Genomic DNA, 13,238 nt, shown 5'->3' with positions numbered 1-13,238 from the left:
ATCTCACTGGGGCCTTCACAGACCGTAATTACCTTCCCAACCTTGCACAAAAACAAATCTCCCATGCCTTATCTCTCCAGCCACCCACCATTTCCCTAAGTTCCACTATATGGATGCAGAGGAGCATTCCCATCATGATTCAATGTCACACAAGACTGTAGCAACTGAACCACATACTCCGGAAGGGTTTCAACTCACTCTTGTCATGCCCTGAAATGAGAAATGTCCTACCCACTACACTTCCCACCCTCCCATAGCAGTGTTCCACCACCCACAAAGCTACCCAAATCCTCGTCAATCCCTACGCAGCCCCAGCTCCCAACCACTTGACCCTTGGCTCATATCCCTGTAATAGACCAAGATCCAAGGCATGTTCCATGCATTCTCACACCCCCACCTACTCCAGTCCAGTCACAAGCATCAGCTATCCTATCAGTGGAACCAGTTATGTGATACACAAGCTGCACTGCAACCACTGTGCTTCATTATATATGGGCAAGACAATCAACAAGCTATCTGTCTGCATGAATGGCTACTGACAAACTGTGTCCAACAAATAACTGGACCACCCAGTCTCTGAGCAGGCTGACCAACATGACATTCTTCATTTCAGTGACTGCTTCACAGCCTGTGTCATTTGGATCCTTCCCACCAACACTAGCTTTCTTGAATTGTGGAGGTGGGAACTCTCCCTGCAATACATCCTACATTCCTGTACCCCTCCAGGCCTCAGTCTATGTTAGTCATTGTCCTTTACCCACCTATCCCCTTCCCTGTTCCCATTCCAGCACTACACAACCCTCTATTCCACTAATGCACATTTCTACTTCTCTTCTTTTCCTATGCCCTCCTGACTGCACCTAGCTGCCCTACCCTCTCCTCACCTTGTCTCTGTATGCTCCCACAAGCAACATGTTACATTTTGCCACCCCTGCCCTGCTATCCTTCTCCCTTCCTGCCCCACCTTTCTCTTTACCCCCACCACCCAGATTGCTTCTCCCATCATGTGCTGCTGCTCACAGTCTGGCCTCAGCAGCCAGAGACTGGGGTCGTGTTTTTTTTAACTGTGTTTGTGTAAGTGTGTGTGTATGTTTCTGATGAAGGCCTTTTTGGTCAAAAGCTTACTTATTTGACAGTCTTTTTATTTTGTCCTGGATTTTCCTTTGTTTGATCAAATCTACAAAATCTGTCAGATGTGGGATGGAGATCCATGTCTGGTGCACTTTGGTTGGTCAAACACAGGGGCAGTTACTGATGTTTGTGTACAACACTGGAGTTGCCACTCGATGATGTCCCATACAAGGTCTGGTAATCAAGCAGGCCAAAGCAATATGTTGGCACTCTGTAGAGCATTTTGGGTTACAACAGTATGTGACCATGCATTACCCAACACATGGCCATCACTGGCACTGAGGCAGATCCAGCTTTCATTAAAAAAAAAAAAAAAAAAAAAAAAAAAAAAACCACACAACAGACGTACTCCCTGACCTCCAATGAGGTCTTGCTTGATCCCACTGAAGTCGCAAATGATGATGATTTGGGGCCAGTGGAATGCACACTGCAGGGCATCTGGCTCAGAGTTGTCCTTGAAGTAACCTATTTGTACCAACAGCTGCTCCAATGGCTGCTGCAGACGCAGTACAATGCAATAGAGCATATGTTGAACACAATGCTATTTTCTCTCAGTAGTGCCATGTGGCCATCTGAAGCTCAGTCTTCTTGTGACCATACATTCTGCCAACAATCATGTACAGTGGTTACATTCCTGCCAAGTCTTTCTGCAATATCACAGAAGGAACATCCAGTTTCTCGTAGTCCTGTTACACGACCTTGTTTAAACTCAGTAAGGTGTTGATAATGACATCTTTGTCATGTTAAAGGCATTCTTGACTGACATCAACCCACCACATCCAATCTCAAAAGTGACTGATGATCACAACTGTTACAGCTTGTATTTAAAACAATCCTAATTAGCATCCTCATAGTGGTTCTAGATTTGAATATACATTATATTCCAGATGCAGAAACATGTACTTCAACTTTAGTTTATATCACCCAACTTGAATCCAATGGGAGTCAGAATGTCAACTTCACTCCAGATCATTGTGTCCAACTTCACTACCTTCTCTGGTTTCAGTTCTTGAGGAAAAGTGGACCAGCATTTCTCCACATACATTCAGACACCTCATTGAAAGTGTCCTCAGCAAGTTCAAGTCATCATAAAGGCAAACAGATGACAATGTATTAATGATCACTAATAGATGTCCAAATACTTTTGATCAGCTAGTCTATCTCTGTTATCCTTAAATTAGCATAGAGTTATTGGCAGTAATAGTTGTTACATCCATATTTCCGAACTTGACTTCTTAAAACACTCATTTATGATGTTGCTATCATAGCTGCAAGGATCAAAGTAATTTAATGTGACATTAAATATGTCAAAATTTTGGATATATATTCCATTCAAATTCTGAATGGGTTGAATTTGTTACTTTGATGAGCAAAATCCAATCACAGCAATCAGCTACTGAAAATAGCTACTAAGCTGTATAAAATTTTCAGAAGTTAGATCAGAAAGGGACTGCATTTTAACTTCAAGCAGAATAAAAGAAATGTAGTGAAAAAAAGATGAAGACCTATTGTTAAAATTTGTAGTGTTCATTAATTATGTCTGTGGATATTCAGTGGTAGGTTTGAAATAAAATATTTTCCTTTATACAGGGGACTTAAAATGGCATATGTGTTTGACATACCAATGAAAGTACCCAGTTTTTGTAAATGTAAGTAATTGGCTTAAAAAAGAACTACTCACCAAGCAGCATCAGGAGAACACACTTATAAAAGGCATTACAGTTTGATAACTTTTGGAGCCAGTGGCTTCTTGTTCTGGCAGGAAGGTAAAAGAGGAAGGAAGAAAGGTGAAGGAAAAGGGATGGTGAGGTTTAGGAAAAGTGGTAGAGTTTGGAAAAGTTGTCCAGAACCTCAGGTCAGGAAAGACTTACTGGATGGGATGAGAAGGAAAGACTGATCTGTCCGATAAGTCTCCCCTGACTGAATCAGTCTTTCTGTCTCATCCCATCCAGTAAGTCTCCTCTGACCCAGGGTTCTGGGTGACTTTTCGGAACTCTACCACTTTTCCTAAACCTCCTCAGTCCCTTTCCTTCACCTCCCTTCCTTTCCCTTCAGTCCTTCCACCAAAAGAAGGTGCCACTGGCTCCAAAAGTTAGCAAACTGTAATACCTTTTATATGTGTGTTCTCCTGCTGCCGCTTGATATGTATTTGACATTCATTTATGAAAATTGGTTGTTAGTTAGTTACTTCCATGTTCCATCGATCATTTTGCACGATAAATCATCATGATGTGGAACGAGTCATTTTACATTCCAATTGCAAATTAATTTGTACATCTATTTGTACTCTAAATATCACTATATCCCCCCCCCCCACCTCCCCCCCCCCCGCCCCCCACCCTGCTCTTCTCTGAAATGAAAACGAGATATACAGATTGAGTTAACAATTCCTATCCACAACCGTTTACACCTTACAAACATAAAAATTCTTGAATAGAAGGAGTTGTCAAAAGGAAATGTTTTCAATTTATTTTCAAATTTTACCTTGCTGTCTGTTGGACATTTTATATCACTGGGTAAGAGGTCAAAAACTTTTGTTGCAGCATTGTACACCTCTTTCTGTGCTAAAGACAACCTTAATGTTGAGTAATGAATGTCATTTTTTCTTCTAATATTGTAATTATGCACCTCATTGTTCCTTTTGAACTGTAGAGGATTATTTACAACAAACTTCATGAGAGAATAAATATACTATGAAGCAGTAGTCAGAATGCCCAACTCCTTAAACATATGTGTACAAGATGATCGTGGGTGAGCACCACATATTATTCTTACAGCATGTTTTTGGGCAAGGAAGATCTTCTTGCATAAAGATGAGTTACCCCAGAACATTATTCCATATGACATTGTTTGTTGTTGTTGTTGTGTTCTTCAGTCCTGAGACTGGTTTGATGCAGCTCTCCATGGTAATCTATCCTGTGCAAGCTTCTTCATCTCCCAGTACCTACTGCAGCCTACATCCTTCTGAATCTGCTTAGTGTATTCATCTCTTGGTCTCCCTCTACAATTTTTACGCTCCATGCTGCCCTCCAGTACCAAATTGCTGATCCCTTGGTGCCTCAGAACATGTCCTACCAACCAATCCCTTCTTCTGGTCAAGTTGTGCCACAAACTCCTCTTCTCCCCAATTCTATTCAATACCTCCTCATTAGTTATGTGATCTACCCATCTAATCTTCAGCATTCTTCTGTAGCACCACATTTCGAAAGCTACTATTCTCTTCTTGTCTAAACTATTTATCGTCCATGTTTCACTTCCATACATTGCTACACTCCATACAAATACTTTCCGAAACGACTTCCTGACATTTAAATCAATACTTGATGTTAACAAATTTCTCTTCTTCAGAAACACTTTCCTTGCCATTGCCAGTCTACATTTTATATCCTCTCTACTTCGACCATCATCAGTTACTTTGCTCCCCAAATTCAGTATGACATTACTGAATGAAAATAAGCAAAATATGTCAACTTACTGATTTCTCTCTCCCCAAAATTTGGTATAATTCTAAGTGCAAATGTGGCTAAGTTGTTTTAGGAGTTCCAAGATGTTTTTTTTCCAATTTAAATTCTCATCAATATGGACACCTAAGAATTTTGAAGTTTCCACCCTACATATTATTTCATCACCATGTGTTACACTTGTCACAGGTGCAGTACCACTAGAAATGCGGAACTGAATATGATGTGTCTTTGTGAAATTCAGGGTGAGACCGTTTGCAGAAAATCAGTGATACTTTTGAGAACTTTGTTCACCATTTCTGTATGTATACTTGGAGTGATTACAATACTGGTGTCATCTGCAAAAAGAACCAATTCTGCATGTTGTACATTATACAGTAGTTCATTTACATTTATTTATGAGAAACAGTAGTGGACCTAAGATTGAGCCGTGGGGAACCCCATATGTGATTGCCCCCCAGTCAGAATTATGTCCATGGATTCTGTTGATTGAATTACTGCTAAATACAACTTTCTGTATTCTATTGGTTAGATATGACATGAGCCATTGGTTGGATATACCATCAATCCCATAAACTTTAATTTACCTGGGATTATACTACGAGTCACACAATCAAATGCCTTGGATAGGTCACAGAAAATAGCTACTGGTGCTATTTTGTTATTTAATGCTCATAAAATCTGGTGTGTGAACATGTAAATAGCATTCTCAGTCAAGCATCCCTTCTTAAACCCAAACCGTGATTTACTGAGGATATTATTGTTGCCAAGGTGAAATACAATTCTTGAATACATCACTTCTCAAAAATTTTGGAAAATGATGTCAGCAGTGAAATAGATTGGTAGTTACTGACATCTCTCTTATCACCTTTCTTAAAGAGGGGCTCAACAACAGCATATTTTAGTCTCTCTGGAAAATTATTATGTGGGAACAAATCTTTAATACTCTATTGGAAACACCATCACAACCAGAAGACCTTTTATTCTTGAGAGAATATGTGACCCTCTTAATTTCAGAAGTTGAAGTTGGTGGTACATTCATATGTTGTAATTTTATGAGAGTTACTTCTTCACATATTGCCATGATCTTTCTTTTGAACTGTTGATCCCTTTGCTTTCTACTCTGTTTAAGAAATGATTATTAAATACATTTTCTACCTGTGACTTGTCATTTATAACCCTTTCATTCGATTCAATAGTAATGTTATCCTCTTCTGTGGTTGGTTATCCTGTCTTTTTCTTCAATATATTCCATATTGCCTTAACTCTGTTGTCAGACATACTGATTTCTGACATTATATGCATGTTTCTTGATTTTTAATGACCTTTCTTAGTAATATTGAGTAGTTTCTGTAGTGCACATCTTCTGCAGGGTCTCTAGGGTCTCTACTTGTCCTTGCCAAAAGATACATTTCCCTTTTCCTTTCACAAGATACTTTAATCCCCTTAGTGATCCATAGTCTTTTACATTGCTGTTTAATGTTCCATCTAATTAGCTTATGTGGTCTCTACTTGTTCTTGTCAAAAGATAAATTTCCCTTTTCCTTTCACAAGATAGTTTAATCCCCTTAGTGATCCATGGTCTTTTACATGGCTGTTTAATGTTCCATCTAATTAGCTTATGTGGAAAGCTATTTTCAAATACTAATAAGAATTTATCATGGAATAGATTAAATTTTATATTGGCATTTGGTTCTTTATAAATTTCATCCCAGGTTGTTTCTTGTATAGTACTCTTAGAAACATTTTGCCTTTAGTCATTATGATTCTGACTGACTTCCACTGAGGTGTATCCACACTGTAAGACACTATGTCATTTATCCTGACTAACTGTGCATCATGATCAGAGAGAGCATTTGTTACTAGATGAACAGTTATTTTCTTGCTTTGTGCCTCATCAAAGAAAACATTATCAATTAGGGACCTACTGTCTTTATCCATCCATGTTTGAGAGCAAACTGTAGGATTCAAATAATGTTTCCAGATCATTTCTCCTATCAGAATCCTTAAGAAAATCTACATTGAAGTCAACACAGCCTATTAATTGCTTCTGAATTGCTTGCTGATGTCTGACAGACAGCACAGTGAGGAAGCCAGGTTCCTCATAAATAATTCAAAATTTCCCTGTGGGGATCTATATAATGTTACATTTAAAAGTGAACTGTTTTTCAGCATTAATTCACAAGCACACACTTCTATGTGCAGATCAGTACAAAATCTACTTGTGTCAGTGCTTTTGAACTTGTGTTCTGTCTTAATATATGCAACAAATCCTCCTCTTCCCATATTAGTTCTGCACAAGTAATCTGCTAGACTGTAATCTTTTATATGTAACTTACCTAACCCTGTGGTTATGTGGTGCTCATACAGGCACAGGATGTCTGTCTTTTCCTATAAACATTGCAAACAGGCAAGAAGCTCTTCTACCTTATTATTCAATCCTCTAATATTCTGGTGGAATAAACTAACCTTACTTTTCTGTGCATTCTTGTGGGGTTCTTCTGTTATAGTGACTTCTTTCGGAACAGGGTGCCTGCAACTTGATTCTAACCTAAAGAAGGTGCCCTCTGACACCAGTAACCACAGGGATTTTGCATTGTGTGATGGTAGCCCTCCATACTTTTCCTGCAAGAAGTTCAGCCAACCTACCTTTCCCTCTCCCATTCAGATGCAGGCCATGCCTCGTACAACCCCATCTCCCAATTGTAGCAACAGGCACTGCGCTCATAGGAGAATTCATTTTAGTCAGCAGTAACCTTGCTCAACTCAGAGTCAACACAGCTCACAGCAGTATTATCCCAGAGCTGGTCATGGCACTGCAGGACCTCCATGAAACACATATTTGTGTGTGTAGTTGCTACTCCTATTTTATCCAGCTCACCACTAATGCTGTAATTACTGTTCTTGGCCAGGTTATTTCATGCTCCACTTACTATAATGACCTGATCCTCTTTGCCAAAACCTTTGCACATTTTCTTATGTCCTCTGTCACCTCGCTAAGGCTAGCACTTGGCTTCACAATACTCTTGACCTGGTACCCTGCTCCTAACTTTTCCTGCACCATCTGGTCTACACCCCTCCCATGGCTATTACATAGCAGCAAGAGTCTTTTCTTCCTACTCTCACTAGAATCCTGCTACACCCTACTGTAATCTACAGCTGTATGAGGCTCTTCCCCTCCTACTTCAGGTAACAAGCCAAATTTATTTGATATTGATAGCTCAAATGTAGAAGAAGTTGATGAACTGTTTCCCTTTTGCCCATTGCTTGTTACCTTTTTTGCCCTTCAATCTATCTAGTTCCTATTTTGCGTGATCTAATTCAGCCTGAAGGGCTCAAATCTTTCCCTCCTGTTTAGCGATTCTGGTGTTCTTTTTATTTATTTTTTTTTTTATATCCTAAGGCAACACCCACACTTATCATGCATTGCTAGACAGATTATATGCTTAAAATAGAATTAAATTGCTTAACATGCTTCACACTACATGAATATTCATTATTTATGAGTAGCAAAAATTGGGCCTACCGTTTAACTCTTCAGGTGTTTTATAAAACGTAAAAAGTTATTTATTTTTACTTACAACAGGAACTTGGCACTCAATTAAATTCAGTATCTGTTTATTGTACGTGCATTTCTATGAGTATTGGCAACTGTGTACTAAAGTTTACTTGGTTCTTTCTAAGAGACATTTTTTAGGAAACCTGTTCTTATTTTGCTTTGATAAGATATATTGTGCATTCTTTGCACTCATGTTCAGGATATCTTTGGGGATGCAGTGTATGTGTGTGATAGTGGATGTAAGCGTGTTGACAACATGATATTAGAACATATCTTGCCGTTTGGAATATCATTTTAACTACATTTACTACAAATTTATTGCATTGATCTCTTTGATTGCCCATTTCAGGCTAGATCACAAAATTTTGGCAACGATCACAAGCTACTTGGAACACAAGAGTCTCATAGTTGTTACCTGTTAGAGGTTCAACTGTTATCCATAACATTCACACATCATCCTTTATTCAGCCGTGAACATGTGTTGTCACAACAGCTAACCTCATTGTTCAGACAATATGCAGCACAACAGGAACGAGACTCCATCAACAGGCTATTTAGAAAACTAGATGCTTTGCGCAGGGCAAGGGACAGCTGTGTTGCTGCACAAGATGAGTTACCTGATGAACATAGCCACAAAGAAAGGCTTCAGAGGTAATTAAGAATGCCATTTTATAATGTCAGTAAAATCAGTAGAACTTGCTGTTTTAAACCCATGATCAATTTCGACATGTGCGGAAAAAAAGGCTAACTGTCAAATGTAAAAGCTTAGAGATCTGTTGCTGGGTATGGGAACTATCAAAATTGACATTAGTCTCACCCCTAAATATCACATTAGGATATTTAGAGATGAGACAAATGTCAATTTTGATAGTTCCTGTACCCAGCAACAGATGGCAACACTTATCTGAGTTTTTGCATTTGGGAGTTAGGCCTTCTTTCCTCGCATGTCTTCATTTGCACTTGATATTATAACTAAGAAATTTCCATATTCATAAAGCACACAGTATACCTCAGAACAGAAATTATAATTATCTGCTACTGTTTTGTCTTCCAGATTAAAATGTAATCTGTTTGCAATTGTCCTGTAGGATAATTTTTTGAGGTGGTGTGGCAAAACTTAGTAAAAATATTTATCCTAAATAAATGAACATTAAAAAAAATCAATATTAAATTAATTAAACAATGGAAAATCCAGGACAGAACATAACAATATTATGAAAAAGATAGTTGCTACTCACCATATAGCGGAAATGCTGAGTCACCAACGAAACTATCAGAAAGTGAGCTTTTTGCGTAAGTGTGTGTATATGTTGCTTATTTCCAAAGAAGGCCTTGTTGGCAGTCTTTTTGTTGTCCCTATCTATGACTCAGCATCATGAGAAGCAATCCTTTTCATAATACTGTTACATTAAATTAATTAATGCACATGATGCAGCTGCTTCAAGCATGTTCAATTTTTACCTTTAATCATAATTTTATTTATTAATTTCAGATAAACTGTAACACATATTGTTTGATGGTAAGATACCAGAAGGAATTCCATGGAGTTTTGCACCTTTGTTTCAAGTTCAGAGATGTCTACCTTGTTTCAACAAACTGACAAGATATTTAAGGCATAAAAATTTATACTCATTGGCACTAAAAATAAGCTGTATGTTAACTTACACTTGGTTAACACTTCCAATTGAACAACCTTCCTACTGGTTTCAGCTTGCAATATATCTAATTACTGTAATAATGTTTCTTCATTGATTAATTTTGTAACTGATACATATGTACTTTCTTAATTCAAGTACTTTGCTACTTGTCTTCCATGAACATGACTGTTGATGGCTGAAATATACCTCTCCTAGTTAATATCGAACAATGGAAACTCAAAGTTGGAATATCAACAATATTAAAAAAATGATAGATTGTCACTCATCATAAAGATGATCTGTTGAGTTACACACAGGAACAACAGAATGACTGTTACACATTATAGCTTTCAGTCAAAGCTTTCTTCAGCAAGGAAAACATACACACATTCATGCACACATGGCCACTATTAGTGGCAACACTGACCGAAAAACTGCCCCTGTTTCTCTAGTCCATGCATGCCCCACCAGACAGCACTCTTCTCTCCCCCCACCCATACCCTGCTATCCCTTGCTTTTCCTGCTCTGCTCCAGATTGCTATTGCATTTTAGTTGGAGCTGTGTGTGATAGTCGTCATATGTGTGTGAGGTGTGCTTGCCCATTTGAATGTGTGTGTGTGTGTGTGTGTGTGTGTGTGTTTTCTTTGCAGAAGAAGGCTTTGGCTGAAAACTATTATGTCTACAACTTTGCTTCCACCATTTCCCAATAGACGGCAGTAGTGGCAAGTGAGATGATTCGGGTGTAAAACAATAAGCTTAGGCATCTGTAAACATGTTGTTGTTGTTGTGGTCTTCAGTCCTGAGACTGGTTTGATGCAGCTGTCCATGCTACCCTATCCTGTGCAAGCTTCTTCATCTCCCAGTGCTTACTGCAATCCACATCCTTCTGAATCTGCTTAGTTTATTCATCTCTTGGTCTCCCTCTACGATTTTTACCCTCCACGCTGCCCTCCAATACTAAATTGGTGATCCCTAGCTGCCTCAGAACATGTCCTACTAACCGGACCCTTCTTTTTGCCAAGTTGTGCCACATACTCCTCTTCTCCCCTATTCTATTCAATACTTCATCATTAGTTATGTGATCTACCCATCTAATTTTCAGCATTCTTCTGTAGCACCACATTTCGAAAGCTTCTATTCTCTTCTTGCCTAACTATTTATCGTCCACGTTTCACTTCCATACATGGCTACACTCCATACAAATACTCTCAGAAACGACTTCCTAACACTTAAATCAATACTCGATGTTAACAAATTTCTCTTCTTCAGAAACGCTTTACTTGCCATTGCCAGTCTACATTTTATATCCTCTCTACTTCGACCATCATCAGTTATTTTGCTCCCCAAATAGCAAAACTCCTTTACTACTTTAAGCGTCTCATTTCCTAATCTAATTCCCTCAGCATCACCCGACTTAATTCGACTACATTCCGTTAACTTTGTTTTGTATTTGTTGATGTTCCATCTATACCCTCCTTTCAAGACACTGTTCATTCCATTCAACTGCTCTTCCAAGTCCTTTGCTGTTTCTGACAGAATTACAATGTCATCGGCGAACCTCAAAGTTTTTATTTCTTCTACATGGATTTTAATACCTACTCCAAACTTTTCTTTTGTTTCCTTTATTGCTTGAACAATATACAGATTGAATAGCATCGGGGAGAGGCTACAACCCTGTCTCACTCCCTTCCCAACCACTGCTTCCCTTTCATGTCCCTCGACTCTTATAACTGCCATCTGGTTTCTGTACAAATTGTAAATAGCCTTTCGCTCTCTATATTTTACCCCTGCCACCTTCAGATTTTGAAAGAGAGTATTCCAGTCAACATTGTCAAAAGGTTTCTCTAAGTCTACAAATGCTAGAAATGTAGGTTTGCCTTTCCTTAATCTTTCTTCTAAGATACGTCATAGGGTCAGTATTGCCTCACGTGTTCCAACATTTCTACGGAATCCAAACTGATGTTCTCCGAGGTCGGCTTCTATCAGTTTTTCCACTCGTCTGTACTGAATTCGCGTTAGTACTTTGCAGCTGTAACTTATTAAACTGATAGTTCGGTAATTTTCACATTAGTCAACACCTGCCGTGTTTGGGATTGGAATTAGTATATTCTTCTTGAAGTCTGAGGGAATTTCGCCTATCTCATACATCTTGCTCACCAGATGGTAGAGTTTTGTCATGATTGGCTCTCCCAAGGCCATCAGTAGTTCTAATGGAATGTTGTCTACTCCCGGGGCCTTGTTTCGACTTAGGTCTTTCAGTGCTGCGTCAAACTCTTCACGCAGTATCATATCTCCCATTTCATCTTCATCTACATCCCCTTCCATTTCCATGATATTGTCCTCAAGAACAGCGCCCCTCTATAGACCCTCTATATACTCCTTCCACCTTTCTGCTTTCCCTTCTTTCCTTAGAACTGGGTTTCCATCTGAGCTCTTGATATTCATGCAAGTGGTTCTCTTTTCTCCAAAGGTCTCTTTAATTTTCCTGTAGGCAGTATCTATCTTACCCCTAGAGAGATAAGCCTCTACATCCTTACATTTGTTCTCTACACATCCCTGCTTAGCCATTTTGCACTTCCTGTCGATCTCATTTTTGAGACGTTTGTATTCCTTTTTGTCTGCTTCACTTACTGCATTTTTGTATTTTCTCCTTTCATTAATTAATTTCAGTATCTCTTCTGTTACCCAAGGTTTTCTATGAGCCCTCGTCTTTTTACCTACTTGATCCTCTGCTGCCTTCACTATTTCATTCCTCAAAGCTACCCATTCTTCTTCCAATGTAATTCTTTCCCCCATTCCTGTTAATTGTTCCCTTATGCTCTTCCTGAAACTGTACAACCTCTGGTTCTTTCAGTTTATCCAGGTCCCATCTCCTTAAATTCCCACCTTTTTGCAGTTTCTTCAGTTTTAATCTACAGTTCATAACCAATAGATTGTGGTCAGAGCCCACATCTGCCCTGGAAATGTCTTACAATTTAAAACCTGGTTCCTAAATCTCTGTCTTACCATTATATAATCTATCTGAAACCTTTTAGTATCTCCAGGATTCTTCCATGTATACAACCTTATTTCATGATTCTTGAACCAAGTGTTAGCTATGATTAATTTATGCTCTGTGGAAAATTCTACCAGGCGGCTTCCTCTTTCATTTCTTAGCCCCAATCCATATTCACCTACTACGTTTCCTTCTCTTCCTTTTCCTACTGCCGAATTTCAGTCACCCATGACTATTAAATTTTCATCTCCCTTCGCTACCTGAATAATTTCTTTTATCTCATCATACAGTTCATCAATTTCTTCATCATCTGCAGAGCTAGTTGGCATATAAACTTGTACTACTGTAGTAGGCGTGGGCTTTGTGTCTATCTTGGCCACAATAATGCGTTCACTATGCTGTTTGTAGTAGCTAACCCGCACTCCTATTTTTTTATTCATTTTTAAACCTACTCC

General features: G+C 38.8%; 1 protein-coding gene across 1 annotated transcript in view; it reads left to right on the top strand.

Moving 5' to 3' along the window:
• Positions 1–13,238, top strand: part of LOC126251758 (coiled-coil and C2 domain-containing protein 2A) — a 606,935-nt gene that overhangs the window by 301,843 nt on the left and 291,854 nt on the right. The window contains exon 10 of the mRNA XM_049952374.1: positions 8,501–8,802. Coding sequence (XP_049808331.1) covers positions 8,501–8,802 — 302 coding nt within the window. The remainder of the gene's footprint in view (positions 1–8,500; positions 8,803–13,238) is intronic.

Source organism: Schistocerca nitens, chromosome 4, assembly GCF_023898315.1.
Source record: "Schistocerca nitens isolate TAMUIC-IGC-003100 chromosome 4, iqSchNite1.1, whole genome shotgun sequence".
Taxonomy (NCBI): Eukaryota; Metazoa; Arthropoda; class Insecta; order Orthoptera; family Acrididae; genus Schistocerca; species Schistocerca nitens.
The sequence above is the reverse complement of the archived record's forward strand: the minus strand, read 5'-3'. Positions and strand labels throughout refer to the sequence as shown.